This window comes from Stegodyphus dumicola, chromosome 2 (genome assembly GCF_044657685.1).
Source record: "Stegodyphus dumicola isolate Sdum_Otavi_A_Nest chromosome 2, ASM4465768v1".
In the NCBI taxonomy this organism is placed as follows: domain Eukaryota; kingdom Metazoa; phylum Arthropoda; class Arachnida; order Araneae; family Eresidae; genus Stegodyphus; species Stegodyphus dumicola.
Window position 1 is genome coordinate 160,019,887 of NC_140769.1, and position 25,282 is coordinate 160,045,168.

At 32.5% G+C, this 25,282-nt stretch overlaps 1 protein-coding gene across 1 annotated transcript in view; it reads left to right on the plus strand.

The window, feature by feature from the left end:
• Nucleotides 1-25,282, plus strand: part of LOC118189371 (nucleolar transcription factor 1-A-like) — a 142,473-nt gene that overhangs the window by 40,525 nt on the left and 76,666 nt on the right. The window contains exons 2-3 of the mRNA XM_085811378.1: nucleotides 14,634-14,699; nucleotides 22,174-22,358. Of these exons, the coding sequence (XP_085667504.1) occupies nucleotides 14,634-14,699; nucleotides 22,174-22,358 (251 nt within the window). The remainder of the gene's footprint in view (nucleotides 1-14,633; nucleotides 14,700-22,173; nucleotides 22,359-25,282) is intronic.

Here is a 25,282-nt window from a genome sequence, read left to right on the forward strand (position 1 = left end):
AAATTCAATACACATATTTTGTACTTTTATTTATATGTTTTCAATAAATATAATTTCTGTAAAAAATTTTTTTTAATACCTTTTTTGCATACCTTTGAAATATGTACTGTAAAGGCACTTATTTTCGAGAGTCCGCCGCAGTCGCGAAAATTTAAGCTTCCCAAAATACTTTTTCCCCCCTCAAATAATAAAAAATCAGAAATTTTTCACTTACCCAAAATTTAATGATTTATTGCAAAGTAAAAAGCTTTTTCTTGACAACTTTCTTTCTTATAACTATTTTTTGAATAATATACAACTATATTTCTCGAATATAAAACAATAAAATTAATAGAAGGCTGCTCATTCACTTAGAATACTATTTATACCAGCTTCTTTAAAGCCATTCAAAATTATTTCATGTATGGCTTCAATACCGTTAAATATGCGCACAAGCCAAGAAGTGTGAATCGGTTTTAGTCGTGATATTTGCAAGTCCACAGATTCTTTTTCCTCTAGAAATTGAAGCTCATTAGAATATCACTCAATAAACTCATTCTTGAGCAAACGCTTGAACTCGCCATTTACAGTTAAGTCCAAAGGTTGGAGCTGTCCTGTGCAGGAAGCAGGCACAAAAAGTGGAGTAATATTCCTCTTTTCTAGTTCAGTCAGAAAAAGAGGATCATGGTGTGGCTTTAAAATGTCGAACAATGCTACACCAGGTTGTTTTGGATGCATCAACCATTGATGATAATGGATGCTTAGAAGGGTAGTTAAGAGTTAGTTGCTGACACTTGGTCTTCCTTACATTGTACAAAGGCTGTTTGAAATTCTGCAGACCAAATAAGTGACCGCATATCTTTCTTTTTGCTGCCGATTAAATATCTATGCAAAGGCGCCTGCTTTGCAGCGGCATGAGGAAGGAAGCGACAATAAAAGTTCAACATGGCCAGAAAATGGTGCAACTCCTGGACAGTTTTAGATTCTGGGAAATTTTGAATTGCTGTAACTCTATCACTAAGTAGACGAACACCCTCCGAGGAAACCTCATGACCAAGGAATGACACTTGTGATTTTCAAAAAACACATTTTGATGAATTGACAACTACACCATAGGACTGAATATCAGTCAGGAACTAAACAAAGGTGTTCAATGTGCTCATTTTCATTTGTCGAAGCTACAAGAATATTATCGAAATATGGCACACAAAAATCTAAGTTATTAAGGACTTCATTTAGGAAACGCTGTAGCGTTTGTGTGGTGTTATACAACCCAAAAGTCATAACAGAAAATTCAAATAGTCCCAAAGGAGTTATGACAGCAGTTTCTGGTATATCAGATGGATTGACTGGTATCTGACGATAAGCAAAGTTAAATCTAACATAGAAAAAAACACTTTTGCTTTCCAAGACTTTCATGCAGTCCTGAATATGAGGAACTGCATATCTGTGTGGTAAAGTAACTGGAAAGATGTTGGTAGTGCCCACAAGGACGCCAGTCACCGTTTTTCTTGGGAACAATGTGTAGTGGACTGGTCCATGAACTTTTTTAGTGCCGACAAATTCCCTGTTCAAGCATATATTTAAACTCTTCTTTTGCAGACTCTTCTCCTTAATTTCTCAGGAGGCAATCAATGCTTTGGCAAAGACTGGAGGTCCAGTGGTCTCTATGTGATGCACAATACCATGGTCAGCAGCTGGTGTTCTGGTTTCCGAGCAGATGACATTAGGATACCGCTCAAGTAGTTTATAGAAAGGAGAATTACTGCCAATTAATTTAATTCCAAAATTAGTGGCATTTACGATACCACCTACAGCAGACAACTGTGTGGTTGAGTCGAGTGAGCGTCGATTTTTAATGTCGTTTAAACAAGAAAATTTTTGCAGAAAGTCTACACCAGTTATTGGGTACGAAACCGCAGCTATGACGAATGGCCATTGAAATTTGCAATGCAAACCTAAGTCTAAAAACATTAATATCTCTCAAAATGTTGCGATTTTGGATCCATTAGCTGCAAATAAGTTTAATTTTCCTGGCAGATGGTTTGATTCGGCAAGAGAGAGAGAGGTACGACTGAAATGTTTGCACCTTTACCAACAAGAAAGCGCCTGCCTGATGATTTATCAGTTACAAATAATCGACTAATGCACTGGCCACTGCCACTCGTGACTTCGAGTGATGGTCCATTCAGTTTAAAGAGGTTTGTTGGAATGTGCATGGAGGCATACGCACTTTATCACCAAATAGTGAATGATAGAAAAAAATTTTTTGCTCACTGGACTGCATGTGTTGGTAGTTCCTATTATGTCAATTTCTTGACTTGTCATGAAATCGTGTCTGTAAAGCTGCAACCTGCAATGATAATTCCTGGATTTGTTGCCAGAGCAATGAAATATCAGCACTAGGATGCTGAACTTGATTAATTGTTTGTGGCTGGAGAACGTCATGAATTTTGTTTGCCATCTGAGCCAACTGGGGTAGATTTCTCATTACTGGTGGCAAGAATAGATATTGAGCCACAATGAGTGTAAAACATTTGATTTAAAATTGTCACCTGCAAATTCCTGCATTTTTGACAATAACTGGGATGGGTGCATATCACCCAATTGCAAATCCTGCAACAGCTGCTTTAGTTTGGTATTTTCAGACTTCTCATACACTGAAATTAATTTATTTTTCAATGCCTCATATTTGTTATCTGAGGGTGGTTTCAGAACTGCCTCACAAACTGACTGTAGAATTTCGGTGTCGAGGGCAGAAATTGCGGTATAAAAACATGTTATACCTCCAAGCTTGAATTGGGCGTCTAATTGAAAAACCCAAAGATTGGGATCATTACGGTAAAATGGACAGGTTTTACAACGGTGCAAGCCATTTGCTTGTCATCAACGGTTGTGGGATCGCTAGTAGCCATTTCAATAATACATATAAATTAACACTGATGAAAATAAAATGATGCAGTTCAGGAATGCAGTTGCAATGCACTTGAAGCACTAAATGCATATAAGAAGCACTAAATAATTGATGTTAGGACTTGTGTTCAAATGCAGCATGAGAGATACATAAGAAAAATAAAACTCGCTCTCTTGACGAATGCACATTTATACTATTCACGTCGCTGTACAAAATATAACAAAACACCTTTGATGCACAAAAATTATTCAAAATATTATAAAACACCTTTGATGCACAACAATTATACAAAATATTACAAAACACCTTTGATGCAAAAATTATCCACTCGCGTGTTACTGGAACCTGATCATAGGCAAATACTTTGAAGTAATTCAATATGCACAATTACACAAAATAATTCACTGAGATGCATTTTATGTATTATCACAAACACTATAATGGAAAAAATTCTCCACTTTCAAATTGCTTGGATTCGTTCTGATTAAAAAAATGTGCATAGGTCACTAATGTCGCAGTGAACTAAGTGCGACAATTAATATCTGTAGAGGCCTGGCTAGGCTTCACTGCATGATGGATCACACACATAGAGATGGTTGATTTTAAGTAGCAAACATTTATTTACAATAATTATCACATAACTACTCAATAAATTAGCATTAAAGACATTTGCATTGGAGGACAAATGCGTGTCCCAAAAATCTGTTACGCTTACACCGAGAGATTCGGGCACACAGTTGGCGAGTAACAAAAACAAGTTCCTTTAGTACAGTACAAAGTCCGTAATCCGGACTCGTTGGGACTTTGACGATTCCAGATTAGGGGTTTTTCCGGATTATAGATAATCAATTTAAATCTGGTAAGATGGCATGCAGAAATAAAGAGCAATCATGATCTAAAGGGTATCAAAATTTACAAGGAAAAAAAAACTTAATATTTATTTGTTTACTTTAGTAAACATTTCTATCAATGCAAGTTGTTTAAGTTGCTTCATTTTTTTGTGCTAATACTTTCTCTTTAATTCTATAAACAGACATAATTTCTTGTCCAGTTAGAAAGTTCCACTGTTCAAGTCCTGTAATTGCTGTGTCGAGAATACCGACTAATTTGTCAATCGAAATTTTTTTGCTTTCAATAATGTTCAATTTCGTTTTTTCTCTGTCGCTTTCTTCACTATCGGAAGCGCGCATGGGTAAACGCTTAACTGGCTTTACGTGAATGCACAGCGGACGTGCGCATCAAACGCGCATGCGTTAGTTTGTGGCTTTGAGGTCCGTATTATAGATCATTCCGGATAATGGACGTCCGGATTAGAGACTTCTACTGTATCCTCATTGCTCCTCTGCCGTTGGACATAGTTATTTCTGATAATACTGTTACAAATTTTGTTCATAGATAAATGATTTTAGTGCATTTATATGTGAAATTGTTATATTTTACTGTATAATATAACATGAAAATCTCTAGATTTTCAAAGCAAAAAAGGGACAAGTCTAGCATTGAATAAATGGCTATCTTGCTAAATTAGCGAGATACTGGCAAGCTGTGGTTTGGGTAGTTAATTTTTGTCCCCAAATTTGGTGAGATAACACCAAACTTTGTGACATTTTGGTCCGGTCCATGTATTACCATAATAGGTATTGTAATTGCATAACTGTAATTGATTTCATATGTAGCTATAATAACTGTAATTCGCCTCTCATATGACGTCCAGTAATTTCGAGAATCAGGAAGTACTGGAAATATCTCTGCGGCCAGGTGAAAACTACGTAAGAGCGGAGAGAGGATCTGCTCTCAGTTGTTAGTTCAGCATAAGTACTGAGATAGTGCTGTGTTAGCTCTTTAGATGCACTTTGCATTGTCTTGAGTTTAACATTCTTAATAGTTTGAAGTGTAATTATTACTTGTACTCCGTGATACTGTGAAGAGTTGTACAACTATTATTGGGTAAAATTCCAGAACTCTGAAGTGTTTCTTTTGATAAAATAAATTTTATGAACCTCTGATTGGAGCTGTGTGCGTTAACCTGTACACACTCGACAATATGATTAGACAGAGCACTGTTATAATATATTGTTCATGAAATAATGAAATAATGTTCATGAATTAATATATTGTTCATCAAGTCCCACAAAAATTTATCATGTATTGTTTATTATCTATTAAATATTAAAAAAAATTATTGTCATATTCTGATCAGTGTTTCCTTAAAATTTTCTTATGGATCACCAGGCTGTAGTTGTCCATAGCTCAAAATTTAACTGTGTGGATCAGAAATATGGCAGTAGTGCAGTAAACTATTTGAGCTTTCACGTATGCTTTACAAGTCATATTCTGCAGTCAATGCAAGAAAGTAAAAGGTGAGACAAGTTTGCAAAAATTAGCGAATAGCAGTGAACCCATGTTGCTTAGAAAGAAGGCAATTAAGTCCTGAATACATAATTTTCTGATAACAGTGTATATGAAATTGCTTAACTAAAAATACATAATGATTATAAATCAGCTGATAAATTAAAAGTAATATTTTATAATTTATATAATTTTTTGGAACTACTCTTATATGCGCCCTCAGGTCGGCAAATTTTTTGCCAAACATTTTTGGTGAGAAACTTCACAGTGACATATTACTATCTAAATTTTTTTGTCTACATTTCAAACTTTAAGCCTAAAATGTCTCCAAAAACGCAGTTTTATCACATGCAAAAACCGCATCTTAAACACACAATTTAAGGTAAAAATAAATAAATAAATAAATAAATAAAATAAAATAAAATAAAAATAAACAAAAAAAAATATTTATCAAAAACATAAAGTTTCTAACCAAAAATATTTGACAAGAATCCATGTACGCAGCGACCTGTTTTAACTTTAAAAAAAAAATCTACAAATTGCACAATCTAGGCAGTGAAAGAATCTATGAACTACACACACCTTGCTTTAATAAATTAACATCACAACAATAAATTGCAAAGAATACCATGTACTCAGCATTCTGTTTAAACTTAAGAAACTTCTACAAATTGCACAATCTAGGCATTGTGCACAATCAACAAAATAAACTAAAATAACAAAAATAAATTACAAACAATTCAAATAACAACAGAAATTCATAGTAAAAAACAATGACTATAACATTCTACAAAATAAAAACAATAAAATAAAATGCACTTACCATAATACATACGTGAATAAAATTTCGCCTGTCACACAATGTCTGTCAACAAAAGTGCCACAATTTTCTCTATCACATGTCTTTCTGTGATATAAAATTTTGAAAGTAACAATAAAAACTTCCTCCAAAGTTAACTTACTATACGAAAACCACGATCCAAATCTTAAACTCCGCTTACAGCCACATACTTTACCAGCAACCATTTGACTGCAAACCTACACAAGTCTATCAGAAACACCATTCTTCATCCGAGTTCTCATATCAGCTCCGCCTTTCGGACACACCAAACTCCGTTTTAAAAGTCCTGACTTCCACAGAAACTCGAAAAATGCACTTCTATCTGCATAAACACACCCGTGAACAAAAGACTCGTTAACAACTCCAACATCGTACATTTTAATACTAAATTTACTTTGCACACAGTCTCAAATACGAGACTGAAATTTTCCCACCACTTCTCCACGTTTTAACGTCAAAAGGGTTGCCATACAAGCAGCATTGTCCACCAAAATTATCCCACAGCATGGAATCAAGACCAAAACCAGCACAGAACACATACAGTCAAAAGTCTTTAATCCGGACTCGGGACTTCGGCGATTCCAGATTATCGAGTTTTACGGATTATAGATCATCAGTTTAAATATAGTAAGATGGCATGCAGAAATTATACAATTAAAAATGTGAAATTGTAATTTATGAAATAGAGAGCAATTGTGATCTAAAGGGTATCAAAATTTACCAAAAAAAAAAAGCTTAATATTTATTTGTTTACTTTATTAAACATTTCTTTCAACGCGCGCATGCATAAAGCACACATTACGCATAGTTGAAATTAGAAAATTGCAACCAGAAAACTATTTTATGCGTATTCGTGATATTTATAATGAGGAAATTGATTTAAATCATATCGGAGTACATTGAGATGAAACACTACATTTAGTAAGGAATTATAAGCCGAATAAAATAAAAACATCTGCTCTGAAGATGAGAATAGTGCTGACAGATCCACTTCCAGTTCATTGCCCCCCAGCAGAGCAGCGGGAAATTGATAAACAGATTTCGGAATGGTTAGAGAAACAAATCACCTCTCTGTCACTTTCGTCATGCCTTTATCCATTTTTTGCAGCAATTCCACTTTTTGCTTAATGGACATCGAAGCGTGCTTTCGCTTTGTAGATCCTTTGGCAGCTCCAGAATCGGAAATTCTGTTTGGCATAATCAAAAGTTCAAGCTTATTTTTATAAAATTGCTCTAACAGTCTGCAAAAAATAATAAGCCGGATCCAATTCGAAGATTAAGGAACAACACAATCTGCAACATTAACTGAAATAGATAATTAGATAATTTTAGCTTAGCTTATACTGTCTGTTATACATTAAACGCGCATGCGTAAACGCATTATGCATAAACGCAGTGTACGCAAAAAGTTTGTAGCTTTGAGGTCCGTATTATAGATCGTTCTGGATTATGGACATCCGGATTAAAGACTTTTGACAGTATCACCACATTTGGTGATCTTAGGGCGCATATAAGAGTAGAGCCAATTTTTTATATAACTACTATAATTAGTTTACAAATGAGATGAAAATAGATAACAATAGTAAATTAAAACAGTAGGCAGGTTATTAAAGGCTATTGGAATATTTTAAAATGGTACTTGATGATGCAGAGTTATTTTTTGATTTTTTTGAATTTCAAACTGCTGCTTTCTAAGCTTGCACATGCTTAATTCTCAGAGCAAAAATATAAAATAATAAATGAATAGATACATGTGGGATATGAATTTGTATTACATATTCATTACATTTGGTTACCAATACACAGTTTCAATCACATATACAACTGCTTATGAAAAAAGGCATATATGCTTTTTTACCAGTACAATCTTAATAAAGCAGAAACATTTCTAAGCACCTTATTGATTTAGAAACGAATAACATTAAAAATAAATTGCAAAATAGATATAATATATTAGACAATTAAATTGTATTAAAGCTACTATATCTGATGAAGCAGTGCTTATTTGACAATTATTTTAAAATGCTGCCAATGCTTTGCAACAGATTTGCTTTCTCTAGTTCAAAACTTTGTATTAGGAAATTTTTTATTTACCTAAAGCAACTTATTTTACCGACTGTCATTCTTTTTAACTGTATAGAAACATATCTTCCTCCCTTTTTTAATGTTATTAAAACTTTCTTTTTAAAAATTATTTTTTCTCATTAATTTTTGAAAATTACATTCAAATAATATATGTTTCTAATAATCGATATCCTAATGTATAAAATGTAAATAAAATTGTATCTTTTATAGATTTTTGTCTTTGTATTGAAAAGTAGAAAAATGTGTACTACAAATAATAAAATATTAAAATGAGAGATGTTAATGCACTAAAACGCATTTTTAAAATTTGTATTTTCTTAAAATATTTGAAATTCAATAAATAAGTTAATTACTTCAACATATGAGAGAAGCTATTACTCTTCGCCTGTCACATACATATTAAAGCTATTGTGAGGTTTGTAATTAAGCTTACAGTGTAATATATAAAAAAAGATCAGTTTACGACACCCCCTAGAAGAGAGACTTGTATCACACTACCAAGAAAATCACAGAAAATACAGTGGTGGCCAAAATTGTGAACACTTTTGGAAATTTTTATATTTTTGAACTTTGTATGTTTATAGAAAACGTTATGTTTCACAAAAAAATAAACTTGTATACATCATTTTAAACATAATTTATTACTGGATTCAATACAAAACACAAAATTCAATTATTTGCAATACACAAAAAGTTAAACGATAATAGTTATCGATATACATTAGATAGTGATAGTTGAAGTGAGTTATCAGTACTTAGTAGGGTACCCTTTATTTTTGATTACAGCTTCACATCGACGTTTCATTGAGCTGAGAAGAGTTTTAAGCTCTTCTTTCGTTATTACATAATGCCATGAAACAATTATAGCCTCAATTAGTTCCCTTTTATTTGATGGGCGCCTCATTCGGACAAGAGTTTTCAAACAGTGCCACAAATTTTCGATAGGATTGAGGTCAGAACTGTTTCCTGGCCATGACAACAATTTAATGCTTTTTGTACGAAACCACTCTTTCGATATTTTGACCATGTGGCAAGGAGCAGAATCCTGCTGAAAAATAAACGAAGCATTGTTGGGAAAGAGATCTTGGATGGAAGGTAGAAGTTTTGGTTCTAGAATAGTGTCAATGTATTTTCTGGCATTCAGTGTCCCATCGATGACATGAAGGCGACCAATACCATCTGCTGACATGCATGACCAAATAATAACACTAACTGGGTTCTTCACAGTTGCTTGAATGCAGTCAGGATGTAGCTCTTCTCCTATTTTACGTCTTATATATTTTCGCCCATCACTACCGAATAACGATATCTTAGTTTCATCACTCCATATAACTTGTGACCACTGATCATCTGTCCAATTAATGTGTTCCTTTGCCCACTGTAGTCTTTTTTTTCGTTGCTGAAAATTAGGATCAGGCTTTTTTCGTGGAATTCTACCTCTCAGTCCAACATCTGTTAATCTTCTCCTGATTGTACTTGAACTGACAGAAACATCAGCATCATTCAGATCACTTCTGATGGCCGCTGATGACATTTTCTATCTTGGAGGCATACTCTTTCTATTCTTCTGTCATCAATAGATGTGGTGCACCTTTATCGGCCTTTTCCTTCTTTGTTTTTTATTGAATTTGTCTCCTGATATCGTAAACAAAACTTTCGGGCTCCAGATGTAGTCACTGAACCACCCACCTGTCTTGCAATTTCAGCTTAGGAAAGACCACTTTCTCGTAAAACAATAATATTACATCTCTTTCTAGGTGTCCAATCTACTCTTTTATTTGATGTCATTGCTTCTTGACTAAATATTAAAATTTTTTACAAAAATTCCTACTTGTAATTGCAGTGTATAAGAAACAGGTCCTCCTTCTACAGAACAGGTCTCTATAAGCAAAATAATGAATTGTTTCAAGTGTAGACATGATGTCAGCTTCTGTTGGCAGTTACTAACATTTGATTGGTTCTCAGAACAATAACAGTGATTGGAAAGGAAAGCTAGACATTACAAACCACTTCATAACTGTGTTTTTTATTATATATTACATATATGTTTTTTTATTTATATATTATTTTATATTTTTTTTATATAAAGTTCATATAACTTTTTTGTATTGCAAATAATTGAATTTTGTGTTTTGTATTGAATTCAGTAATCAATTCTCTTTAAAATGATATATACAAGTTTGCATTTTGAGAAACGTAACATTTTCTATAAGCATAGAAAGTTCAAAAACATAAAAATTTCCAAAAGTGTCCACAATTTTGGCCACCACTGTATATCCTCAATTACTCGTAATTAATATCACCCTAAAGTAGTATTTTGCTTAAGTAATACAATTAATTTTGATACAATTCTCTTTGCCAGATATTTCCTAGTACATCTGAGAGTTTATCTATGAGTAGTAAAAAATAGCTAACTGTGAAAAATGTAATGACATGGGTATCCATTATAAAGTCGAATATTAATATCTGCCTGTTATTTCTCTAATTTTATTATATAATTTCTCTCTTTCTTTTCTCTTTAAAGTGGAAAGAGCATTAATGCAATTGAAATTGTTATTGGGATTGTAATAAATTTATTTGACTATGTCAAAATAAGCATGATCTGTATAATATAATGTAATAGCAATTGGATTAATTTCTTCATACAGATTGGAGAGACGTGCATGAACTCGAGCACTCGTGGCTTTCTATGATATCAAACTTACCCTTGAGCAGAGTCATAAGCTTTATCTGTAAAAGAGTAACTAAGTGAAAAAACAAACTTGTATACATCATTTTAAAGATAATTTATTACTGGATTCAATACAAAACACAAAATTCAATTATTTGCAATACACAAAAAGTTAAACGATAATAGTTATCGATATACATTAGATAGTGATAGTTGAAGTGAGTTATCAGTACTTAGTAGGGTACCCTTTATTTTTGATTACAGCATCAATTAGATTTCATCATCAATTAGATTTTGTTATATATCAGAATTGTATTACATGTTTTTAATAAACTCGGGTATCAAAATTTACATTTACAAGTTTATTCCCAGTGGAAATTTTAAATGAAATTTAGGTGGATCTCAATAAAGCTGTAATATTACGATCCTTAATTACTGTAGCTCTTTAAAATTTTAAGCAACAAAAGCTTGTAAGTTGACTAGTGTTTAAGAATGTGTGGTATCAAAAAAGAGGATTGAATGAATTTCTGATTTAAAAAAAAAAAAAAAATTGCACTTATCAGAAAGATGACAAAGATTAAATATTATATATTTGATTTTAAATATTTAAAGAGAAGTAAGAACAAAATAATAATTTATTACATTACTAAAATTTAAAAAAATGCTGCAGGTAAAAATATGAACAAAGTAAAAATTACTGTACTAAAATAATTAAAATTTTCATTGTTTGCTATGAGAAGTAGCTTTTTGTATATTTTGTTTCCACGTATTTACTGGTATATGTGATATCAAAATATGAAAGTAATTACCTGCAAGTTATCAAAATACAATCTTCCTCTCATTGTTGAATTTTTCATGGTATTACTTGCTAGCAAGTCACAACCTAAATTACCTGAATCTCAAAATTTCTTTACAAAGTAGCAGGTTGGAAAAAGTTGCCAAGCCTGGGGCTCTGAAGAACTATAAAAATGACAATTGCTCTTTTGTGTCTTGAATTATATTACTTTAAGAATAAGCATGAATTTAAAATGTTTTATAAAATTTTAATAAAGACATGAAGAAAATTAAAATATTTCTGAAGATGATTTGGAAAAATTTGTTAATCATTTTAAAAAGGTAATCTGCAGTTTCAGCAACTCATATATAAACTGAAAAAATACATGACATATTTTTGAAAACTTACTAATCATGTCTGTTATATAGAAATTAAACCATTTTTCAAAAATAAGGCCATTGAACTACCTACTTTGAAGAAGTAAAATAATTAGACATACTAAAATTTTCACAACAATGCTGTCTTCCACTTCATTTGCATAATTGAAGCTGTATTTAGCCATTAAAATGGTCAAATACCTTGAACTTGGAGAAAAGAAAACTTAATTAAAGCTTATCATTCACAAGCCTAGTGTAAATGATCTAGTAGGAGAAGAGGAAACAGTCTTTTATTTTACAAATAAATTTTAGTTCTACACAAAACTGTTATATTGCTTGACTGATTATAAATGCTTTTTGAAGTACTACCATAGCTACTTACCAAGCAAGTTGAGAGCAGAAGCTTGGCGATTGATGAATCAAGTGCTTTAAAACACAAAAATTTGCATACTTTAATATGATTTCATTTGTTACTATTACAGTTAATAAATATATTCTGTGTTAACAACAATGGGAATACTGCTTATTGAATTAACATAATGATTTATAACTATATTATTATGATTTATTGCAAGTAAATGTAAAAGATTTTGGTACTTTCTGATCTTACACATCCTTGTTGAAACTTTGAAAAAAAGCATTCATGTGGCAATGTAGTATGTAGCCAAAATAGTTCTGCGGCAACTGAAGATATCACCAAAAAGCATTTATGTGGTAACCGAGGTATACACATAGCACATGTCTGTTTTGGTTATTGTATAATGCTGAGTTTGAGCAATTCTCTGATATTTTTAAACAAAAATAGATTTGCCACATACACGGAGAGAACAAACATGTAAAAAAATTACTGAAAGATTTCTAAATAAATAAATAAATTTTTTATTCTCGATGTTTCTTGCTTTTTAAATTTTATTGATTAATTACTTTTGTATGGAATTCTTGATATGCCAGCATTTTTAAAATACTAGAGCATGCTGGTCAGTGTTATCAGACCTGAATTTATAAAGTTGCAAGGAGAATGTACTCAAATAATATGATGTACTTGTTTATTTTAATGAAAAATTATATGTGTGTGCATTTTTGTGTTTCTGATTGTACCAACTTTCAAGATATGGTAGTTTTTTTCTTTCCTTTACAATTTTTTTTTTAAAGCCCATATGTGCTGTTACTTTCAAAACATAATTTTGCATTGATTCATTTTAAATATTGCCCACTGTAAGTGTGTTATTTCACTTTTCATTATAGTCGATTGACATTTGGCAAAATTTAATCTGTCTGTTATTGATTAACAAACTAAAGCTATTTAAAAGTAATAGATGTTGTTCTTCTTCTTATTATTATTTTACTTTTTTTTAATCAAATTGATATAAATAAAAATGGTATTTTTGTAGAATTGTGTTATGCATTTTTTAAAAATTTTTATTTATATATTTGCTCAGTAAAGAAGATGTGTAATGTGGCCTTGTTAAACTAAATGTATATCCATCTAGCATCTTATAAAATGTTTTGCTGATTCACCTGGGTCATCTGTATTGATAATCTGTATTAACAAACAATATTAAACTTAAACCATTTAGGGCAATTTTTTTTTTTTTTTTTTAACTCCTTCAGACTGAAATTTCTGAAAATCTTCTCTTAGTGAATGCCTACATTCCACAAATAATGCATCTTCCTAATTTCATATTTATATTTATCAGTTTTGGCTGGAGCATAATATGCCTGTCAAATTAAGTTTTACATTTTGCATTCCAAGATGCAGTTGTTAACTGAGACTATTATTTTCCTAAATATTCAAATAAAATTTTTCAAATAAAATTTGTTTCACCCACATTAGTCTATAATAATCAGTAAAAAACACTGTAAATTGTGCCTTTGGGATCACAAGCCATGTAACGTAATCTCCTAGGGCTGAGGGTTGGGTAACCATTCAGTAGGTGAGCAACACTGGTTGTTCAACTTAAGTTCAAATCTCAGTATGTGCTAGCTTCATGGGAGTTTTTGCAGTTTTTCTGTACATGACTACAAGTGAATTTTCTTTAGGAAGTTGTTCCTGAAGTCATTTCTTCCCTGAGGTAGCTGTGAACCAAATAATCCATTCCAAGGGTTGGACATGCCTTTTTTACAAGATAGTTTAATGAAATTTGTTCCAGTTTTAATTGTTATATGCAATAGTTAATGTAGTAATTATGTGAAAAATATCGCATTGAAGAAAATGTGTTGTGTGTTATATTGAAATAAATTTTTTTATTGAAGTAATTATCCTTGCAAATTTATTTTTAGGTTTTCATGAGTAAAGCTTGTTTATATGGAATTTTATATATGACAAAATAGTTTTGGTACTATGAATTTATCACACACACTGGTTTCTTGATGAAAATTTTTTCTTTCCATTAACAGATTTCCTGTTATATCATGATTTGATTCCATTATCAGATATAAATTGTAATTTATTTGAAAGTAAAAGAACAATATTTTTGGGTTGTATTAAGTGACTTTCTTTTAAACAAGCACTTACCTTAAAGAATAAAAATGAGTAATTTACGTAATATTTTATGTGTATTATTTTAACACCTATGTAATTATTATTTATTTAGCATTTTCTTTTCTTTATCAATAAAATACCTTTTTATCCTCTCTTTTAGTGACAATTTGTCGGAAAGTCAGTGATGTGGAGATGAATGATAAGGAAAATCAAGGCGCAAGGCAAGGTAAAATGTACCATGTTTTTATATCATCCTTTTGACTATAAAGAAGAATCCTGTATAACTGTTTACCTTTAGTATGCATGATTTCACTTATCACTTACACACTTCTTGCATATCACTTACATAACTTTCATTTTGGATACAAATGAGCAGTTTATTTGGGCAGTAACTGGTGTCATTGTAGAATATGAAACAGCCTGAGCCAGTCATAGCATTGCCGCAGGGGTTGGACTAAAATATGGAAACACCTTTAAAAAAACATGTTTCTTTGCTTAATATGGTATAGGAAACCTGTTGGCATCCAAAACAGCTTGCAGTGTTCTCGGAATGGATAAATACAGTTCCTGTATGTTTGCCAAGGGAATATTATACCATTCTTCCTGCAAAACGGTGGCAAGTTCAGATAACGATGTTGGCGGTGGATAACGAGAACGCACTTTCCGTTCCAATGTAGACCACAAAGGTTCGATATATTCAGGTCTGGTGACTGTGGTGGCCAGGGGAGATGGGACAACTCATCCTCGTGCTCAGAAAACCAGTCCTGGACAATGTGAGCTGTGTGAGCAGGTCGTCTTGGAAGACACCATCACCATCGGGGAATAAAGTTTGTACCATGGGATGAACTTGATCGGCCAAAATGTTCACATAAGTCTTGGCAGTCATGTGCCCTGACACAGTTATCATGGGGATAGCAGAGAACCACAATATGGCTGCCGTAACCATAACAGAACTCCCGCCATGTTTCACTCTTGGCAACAAGCAGTCTGTGTTATAGGCTTGAGATGGCGTTCTCCAGACGTAAACTCGGCCAGAAGTGGGAAGCAATGTGAAAGAAGACTCGTCAGACCATATTACTCGCTTCCACTGCTCTATAGTCCAGGCTTTATGACTTAAACACCACCTTTTCCTGTTACGGGCATTAGCATCACTGATGAGTGGCTTCTCAATTGCAGCACGGCCAGCAATTCTCTGTTTATGGAGCTCCCTTCTAATTGTTTTGGTACTCACAGGGTTCGGTAACACAACATTCATTTCAGCAGTAACTTTTGCAGCTGTGGTCTTCTTATCTTTCGTCACAATTGCCCTCAATGATCGTCTGTCACGATCACTCAGGACACACTTTCGTCCGCGCTGTGATTTAGCAGATGATGTTTTTCCGCTTTTCAAATATGCGGAATAAATCTTCGATACAGTACCTCTTGAAACACTAAACATCTCGGCTACCTTGCTTACGGAAGCACCTACCATACATGCTCCAACAATTTGCCCACGTTCGAAGTCTGTTAACTCTGACATAATGCAATGACAACCTCACATAACAGTACTCCGACAACAACTGAACTGTTTAGCACATTTATGAAGTTGTATAGGTGGCGTCAGTAGTCAAAAACGCCAGCGCCACCTACATATTTCATTAAAATCAATCTTTCTTTTCAAACATGCATTTCACAAGGTGTTTCCATATTTTTGTCCATCCACTATATCATTTATTTTCACAATTGTTGCTTGTAGATATGTACTTTCAATTACAAAAAAACTTTACTTTAGAAAATGTTCCAGTTATGATATTTTAAAATTTGAAAAATAAGTTTTATAAAAATTTTTAAATCTTGAACTTTTTATATGGTCTTCTTTCTATATTTGTATTTAGTACAAATAGTTATATTTAGATTTAGTATACTTATGCTTAGTTTATAGAGCTTCTATAGTTATATTTAGTATAAATTTATATTTATTATGAAAAATAAAATACGAAAAGCTTGATTACCATAAAAATTGGTCTAGATCGGCAATTCTCAACTGGTGGTATGCAAGAGAAAAATAGGGGGTATAGAAAGAAACAAAGTATTTTTAACTATTAAATTCAAAAATTAAATACCCCAACATCCTGTTTAAGTTTTTTCTTCTAACACTCATAAATTTATGCAACCTGAACTTTGTTCAGGCTCAATAGCCGCTCGTAGACTTTAACAAAATCCGTTTTTATTTTTACAAATATTCTTTTAGCCATACACATAACAAATTTGTCCTAAATGATTATTTTAAAAGAAGTTATAGAAATGGATGTTGTACAGTCAAAAGTCGTTAATCTGGACTCGTCGGGACTTCAGCGATTCCGGATTATCGATTTTTCCGGATTATAGATCATCAGTTTAAATCTGGTAAGATGGCATGCAGAAATTACAAAATTAAAAATATGAAGCCGTAATTTATGAAATAAAGAACAATTACGATCTAAAGAGTATCAAAATTTACAAAAAGAAAAAGCTTAATATTTATTTGTTTACTTTACTAAACATTTCTTTCAATGTAAGTTGTTTAAGTTGCTTCGTTTCATGTGATAATACTTTCTCTTTAATTATATTAAACAGACATAATTTCTTGTTTAGTTACAAAGTTCCACTGTTCAAGTCCTATAATTGCTGTGTCGAGAATACCGACTAATTTGTCAATCGAAATTTTTTCGTTTTCAATAACCTCTGTGTCACTTTCTTCACTATCGGAAGCGAATTATAATGACGAGGAACTTGATTTAAATCATATCAAAGACGGAGTACATTGAGATGAAATACTACATTTAGTAAGGAATTATAAGCCAAACAAAATAAAAACATCTGTCCTGAAGATAAGGATAGTGCTGACAGATCAACTTCGAATTCATTGCACCCCGCTGCGTTTCCTCCCCCTTCCGCAGAGCAGCATGAAATTGATAAACAGATTTCGGATTTCAAATCATACTTTCGCTTTGTAGATCCTTTACATACTAGTAAATATATATCGGAAATTCTATTTGACATAATAGAAAGTTCAAGCTTACTTTTATAAAATTGCTCTAACAGTCTTCAAAAAATAATAAGCCGGATCCAATTCGAAGATTAAGGAACAACGTAATCTGCAACATTAACTGAATTTGATAATTTTAGCTTAGCTTATACTGTTCATTATACATTAAACGTGCATGCGCACACGCATATTCGCAGCCGTAAAGGTCTTACGCGCACGCGTAAACGCCTATGCGTCAACGCGACGCATGCGCAGAAAGTTTGTAGCTTTGAGGTCCGGATTATGGGTGTTCGAATAAATGACTTTTGATTTTATTTAATAGGAAATAAAAGTAAATTCCTATAAAAAGTTATTAATATCTCATTAATTCTTTTAGAGTTGTTCGGTTTATTAGCATGTTGACACTTTATGTTGCCACCTTTTCTGGGCGCATATTGCTCTGCTTTCAATTAGAATAATTTTTTTTTTCATTGAGATGCTTTCTGTAACAGCAGGTATTTTTTTTTTTGTTGCTTTGTATTCCGTACTTTTCTCCACGATTTCAGAATAAAGTCATTTGATTTTGAAAAACTCATAATATATTGTGTATTTAAATATTTGTGAAAAATAATAAAGCAAACCTAGATTTTCAAAATGGAAAAATGGCTAGGATAGACTAAGCGGAAAAGTGATGATTCGCAGGTTATTGATCCAGGATAATCTACTAGCACTAAGAAATGGAGATGAAATGGACCCTCAACCTCAATTGAATCATTGAACTGTTATCTAATCAAAGTATAAAATCACCATTTCTTAAAATACATCTTGAATTTAAGCATTCAGAGTTCAAAAATAGTAAACAAGTAATGAAAAAGGAAAAAAAAACTTTGGAAACTAATTACCTAATAAGCCTGAAAATTGCCAAGCCTGGGCAGGCTCACACTATTTGAGAAAACCTTACGTTACTAGCAGCTAAAGATATTATTTTAACATATTCTTTGTTCAATTATTAGTTTACGTATGTTTCGAAGAAGATAAACACATTGCTGAAGAGTATTTATTTTGTGAATTTCTTCATGATAGAGCAACTTCAAATGAAATTTTCAAAGTAATTGACATTGATTGAGAGATTGAGAATGATACTCCTTGGAATAAGTGTATTGTTGTATGCAGTTATGGAGCTTGGGCTTTAACAGGAAAGTATTCCTGTGTTAATTCTCAAAGAAAGAAAGTTGCACCTGAAACTAAATTTACTCACTGTTCCATTGATGGTGAAGCTTTTAACAGCCCAAAATCCCTGAAAACCTGAAAGTTCTTTGAATCAAGCTATGAAAATTGTTAATTTTAAAAAGCCGGCATTTAAATTCAAGAATATGTATGACTTAATGCAAAGAAATGGGTAGTGACCAGGAAACGCTTTTTGTTATATTCCAAAGTAAAGTGGTTATCCAGAGGCAAGATTTTAAATTGTCTTTTTGGACTTCGATCAGAAATTCAAATTTTCCTCTCTCATTAAAAATTTTAATTGCAATTTTTTTTTTATTTAGTGAATTATGGTTGCCACGTTTAGGATATTTAGCTGATATTTTTGAAAAGTTAAATGAATTAAATTTAGAATTACAAGGATAAAGTGTTAATTTGTTTATCATTAGAGATAAAATAAATGCATTGATTTAAAAAAAAAAAAAAAAAAAAAAAAAAAAAACCTCGAGCTAATAATCAAAGAATTGGATAATAATTTTTTATGCTTTTTACCATTTTTAGAAAGTTCTCCTAACTGAAACTAATTTGAAAATAAAATTGGCATCCAACATTAGCAATCCTTGTTTTCCATTGATAAAAAATTTCAACAAATTTGTATCATGTATTTTCCCAAAGATTACAAAAAAGAAAATTGGATTAGGAAACCATTTTATTCAAATGTACCTGAAATCTTATCTTGTGAAGAAAATGAAAAATTATTAGGCATTTCCTATGATTGATAACTAAAGATTTAAAAAATAACACACTTGTTAACTTTTGACTGAACCGGGGAGGGGAAGAGTTTAAAGGCATTTCAAATAAAGCTATAAAATTTTTATTACCTTTCTGCTCAACCTGTTTGTGTGAACAAGGAATTTCTTCCATGTTTGAAAAATAAAGACCGAACAAAATTAAAAGTGGGTCCTGATTTAAGGTTAAAACTAGTTGAAATAAGACCAGACACACACTAAATTTCAAAATTAAAGTAATATAACTTAAATTTTGATAATTAAAATGGTAACCAATTTTTAATCTAATATTTTTATGTGTGCATAATTAATACAAATAGCCAATAGGTTGTGCAAATGCCAATATATATATATATATATTTAATATTTCTATTCAGAAATTAAAATATAATCGTTGTAAATTGTAGTGGTGGTTTCGATTTTTTTAAAATTGTATGCATGAGTCAAAAGGTTGATAACCGTTGGTCTAGATATTTAATTTCAAAATTTGCAGTTTTTGCAATTGTGTTTTCTTTGAGGGTCAATGGAAAAATTAATTAAATAATTTGAAATTTCTTCCCCCCCTTTGAAGGAGAGGCTATTTACTAATGTGCAACATTCTTTATAATTTTGTTACACATGATGTTCTGAAAGAATTTTTGTGCAAATAAACAGCTGTAAAAAACTTATGACAAACCATATATGACATGATGAGTGAATATTTTTACTCCCCTTCATAAAAGTGATTTTCATTTAAAAGTTTGAAATCCCCACAAGATTCCTATGAACAAGATGCAAGACTGTGAAAAGATAAGTAAATATTTTTTAAGTATCACATTGCTAAACTGATGTAGCACAGTAAATACTTTTGCACTGCGTGTGGAGGAGTGGATTGGTGGATGAAGATAGTTTTTGATAATGATATCGGCAAGAATCTTAATCTTGTTTCTATTTGAAAGATTTCTGTCTGCCAGTTTAATTCATATGAGATTAAATTTGGAAACTTACATACTAATTTGGAAACTTACTACTTTCTTGCCGATATTTGAAGTATATTTATTTAATTCTTGACTTTAGAATACAATATTCCCTTTTTTTCTCAGCTAATTAAATTTTTAAAGATATAGAGGCTTAAAATTAAATTAACTAATGTTTGGTGAAACAACATTACTTTTACTGCTGATAACTGGTTTATCGCCTTTATATTATTATTTGTGATTCAGTTGAATTTAATTTTGATTTATGTATAAAAATACAATAATATATGAGGGTTGGAACTTTAATAGTGGCAACACAGCAGAAAAAACGCTATGCAAGAAAAACAAAGAATATCACGTATACCACACGTGAACAACATACCTACCTTACCTCTCAGCAAAAAGACTCGTCCTGCTTACATCACGCGCATGCGAAGTGACGCAAAGAATGGATCCTTGTATTAGCACGTGGTCTAAAGTAAGTGTTGTCAGGATGTTTTCAAAACAAAAACAACGATGTTGGATAAAAATTGAATGTGCCAGAGGTCGTACAGCACGACAGTGTCATCAAGGGCTTCAAGAGGCTCGCGGGGAATCTGCATTGCCTTACAGAACCGTAGCAAGATGGGCGAAAGCATTCAATGAAGGATGCCAAAACGTGGCAGACATGCTGCGGCCAGGTTGTTAGAGTGTCAGCGATGCAGACGTGCAAGCTGTTGCCGCACTAATGGACAGTGGTCGCCGCCAAACGATTCGTCAGCTGGCCGGACAAACAGGATTAGCGCATACGACTGTGCTGCACATTCTGAAGGAATGCCTGTCCATGAGAAAAATTGCTTCACGATGAGTTCCACATCAATTGACGGAAATGCAGAAATGGCTACGTTACGATGCTGCCCGAACCCATGTAGAGCGCTATGAGCGTGAAGGAGATGCTTTTTTACGCCGTATTATTACGCTGGATGAGACTTGGGCCCGATCGTACCAGCCAGAACTGAAATGCCAATCAAACGAATGGCGTCATCACGGGTCACCATGACGTTCGAAATTTCGTCAGAACCCCAATGTGAAAGTTATGGTGATTCTCGTGTACGACCGTGATGGTGTCATCCTAACGCATACCGTTACCCCACAGCAGACCGTCACTGCACAGTATTACTGCTCATTTTTGGAGCACTATCTCCGACCAGCTCTGAGAAAAAAACGGTGACACTTTCTGCAGAACACTCCTCTCATTTTGCATGACAATGCTCGGCCGCAAGCTGTGATTGATTTGTTCAAGCGATGAGGCTGGGAAGTGCTTTACCATCCACCATACTCCTCAGATCTAAGCCCTTGTGACTATGACTTAATTTCTGAGATGAAGGAACTACTTCGTGACACTCGCTTCCAAACTGTTCCTGAGATTCTTGCTACAGTAGACTGGTCCATTCAAACTATCAACAAAACAGGCACTGCTACAGGTATTCTGTGACTTCCACATTGTTGGAAACGGGTTATACACAATGCTGGTGACTATTGAAGGACTGTAAAGCATGGTGACATGAATCACTTTTGTATTCCTTGTAAATAAATAGTTGCCACTATTAAAGTTCCAACCTTCGTACATATTAACATATTTTTTCCTATGTTATTCATAAGAATCATAAATTCTATAAAAGTTCAGCCTTTCTGTAAACAATTATACATATAAAAATTAAAAATGTCTTGGTGTGCTTTACTAACTGTTTGATCTCTTGAATTAAATAAATTACTATAAATTTTTAGTTCTGGTTTTTAACTGGACTGCAGAGGAGTTGACACAGCTGGTTACAAACTTGTCTGCATGTTTACCTCGTAATGACAATGTGAAATATACTACTCTGATTGACAAACTGGATTGGGAGAAAGTGAGATTCGGACAATACACAGCTGCTCAATGTAAAGATAAATGGATGCAAATTGTAACCAAAGTAAGTTATATTATCAACATAAGTTCATGTCATTATTTAAAAAAAGGTTATAAAATTGTGTGAGACTCATGGCAGCTGCTAGAAAAAGAAATCACCAAGCATAAATTGTGCAGCATGAAAAGACTGCCAAGCAAGAGAAGCTATCCATCCAGTTGCTATAAAATTCTCTCCTACCATTCAGAAAATGAGTGCTAAAATCTCTAAAAATAGAAATATTTTTTAGTTTCATAGTTTGAAACTATTCTTTAAAAGCAATTTCAGCTTCTCTCATCTTCTATCTCTTTTGTGCTCCCTTGAGACATTTGCTTTTTTTATTAGTCTTTCATTAATTATGATTCTGTGTTAAACTGCACAATGCTGTTTGGGAAATTCCCAGTTTAAATGTAATTTTCTTTTCTTTTCTTTTCTTTTTTTTTTTTTTCAGTTACCAAGACAATAAGAATCTTTTAGCTTTTAAGCAATTAATGATCAAGTCTTTTTACTTGGCATTTTTAGAAGTTTCAAATAAAGCATCCCCCCCTCAAAATTTACATTTCTAGCTAACAGAAAAATTGCTCTTTAATTAATTTGCCACTTCCTGATTACAAGCCTGACTAATGCTTTGATTGCTTTTCCTTCAGCCTACAGTTATCACATTCAAAGACTTAATGTACGGTAATCCTTTAAGTATTTCATGAACTTTTTTGTAACTCTGATAATAATATACCTATCCCAAGCAGATGATTTGGAAGGGGGAAACTTTAAAAGATGGGTTATAGAAGTCGCACTTGCACCTCTTACTGGCAGGTTTTCAAGAGAGAATCTTCTCCCATTGTCTTTGCTAATCTTCAGATAAAGAAATTTTTCTGCTCTGAAAACTTGTGCAAGCAAAGAGCTGTAAAAACAGTTTCTTATAGAGACCAAGAGTAGGAAAATTCTGGTCAAATCTGTTTTGTGGAAGCACCGCATACTTTAATGATAAAGCCACATCCACATTATGCTAAATGGATAAACTACGATAAGCTCTGATATGTACAAATATGCTATCCTGGCTCTGAAGGATTAGTCATATGCCAATCTGAGTTTAGTAAGCAGCTGAGATGAGTTTAATAAACAGTGATTTTTCTGTTGATTGAATGATGGACAGTTGCTATTCAGATTAAAATCTGCTGAGTTGTGGTGTAATTTTTTCCCCCTTGTCTGTTTCCTGCAGGAGTCATACATCTAATACAACCTCTCCTATGACATTAGCTACAAGTTCTAATTGTTTTAAATGGTTTCCACAGCTGTGAAACAAAGTTGTGAGTGATATTAAACTCACTGGATACATCTCTTATTTTTTGCCTTCGTTTGATCGATTAAACAATTACCTGCATGTGCCAAATCATTTATGAATGCTATGCTACCACATGATGAATGGGTGAGGAAATAAAAATATGCTTTCCCACTTATGTTTTTACTGTACCCTGCACTTATTCTAAATTTCCAAAATTTGCTGCCTTTCATTTTGTGTTTGCTGCAGATGATAGTGTTGTCTATTCTTAGCAAGCATTCAGTGGTATATTTATTTGGGTTTCTCAAAATTTGACCATAATAAACAGATGAGTTGATTAACCAGTGAGTTTAATAAGCAGCGAATACTGTATATCATACATACTGACTAGAAATTTACTAGAATATCTGCTCCTCCTCTTTGTAAGTATGAAGAAGGAAGACATGTATTTAAATCGTCTATATTAATTGTAATTATACAGAATAACCACATTTTCAATAAAACTTTTGTTATTTAGGTTGAAATGAATAGAATGAAAAATTGCGTTTGTGTTGTAAAAAATGGGAAGAAATTGAAGAATGTTTTTCCCCCTTCAATAAACTGATATATCATTTTATTGAGTGATACTTCTGTGCATTTAATTTGCCAGATAATTTCTATAATGAATTTAATTTTATCGTGCCAGAGAGTTACACATGCATTTATTTATAGTGAAATTTTTCTTTATCTCTCAGATGGTTACATAATCCTTGTAGCTTATCAGATTGATTAAAATCTGTTATTTTCGTAATCCTCACTCCCATCAAGATGATGAACTAGCATTACACTTTCTGGTTCTGATATCCATGTATCTAGGATGAAAACTGAAAGAGAATTTACATATTAAGTAATGATTTAAGTTCTATGACTTAACATTTGTCTTCAGAAAAATGGTCACTACTTAAAATATCACTAGCTTATATGAAATTTATTGCAGTAAAATATCACTAGATTATATGAAATTTATTGCAGTAGAGTAATGACAGGTTTTCTGAGGCTAGATCAGGGGTTCTCAACTGGAGATATGCATACCACTTGTGGTATGCAAGAGAAAAAGAAGCAAAGTATTTTTAACTATTAAATTCAAAAATTAAAACCCCAACATCCTGATTGAATTTTTTCTCTAACACTCCTAAATGTATGCGATCTGAGCTTTGTACAAGAGTGGTGATACTAAAAGTTTTCAATTTTTGTTTAGATGGTATGCGTCAGTCAAAAGGTTGAGAACTGCTGGGCTAGATTAATCAAGTAACATATTCTGTTGGCACAGCTAGCCACATAAAATAATTATTATAAAAAAGAAAATGCATGTAATGATTTTATGAATGCACCTAATATAATTTCACAAGTCCAACTAGTAATTAATAAAAAGGGTGTTTACACATTTTTAGAATGATTTCAGAGTTGTTTAATTAATGCTTAAAATGTAAAGCATATTATTTTAAATGGTTGATCTGATAACCTTTTTTATGTACTATAAGTCTGCATTATGATTTCCATGACAGAAAGGTCTTTCGTTAAATTTGCAGGGATATCAATTTCCACTCCTTTCCAAAGTCCATCAATTGTGATGGTTTTGTGCTTAAAAGAGCTCTTTTTAAGAGACAAAAGGCACAATAGTTCATAAGTGAAA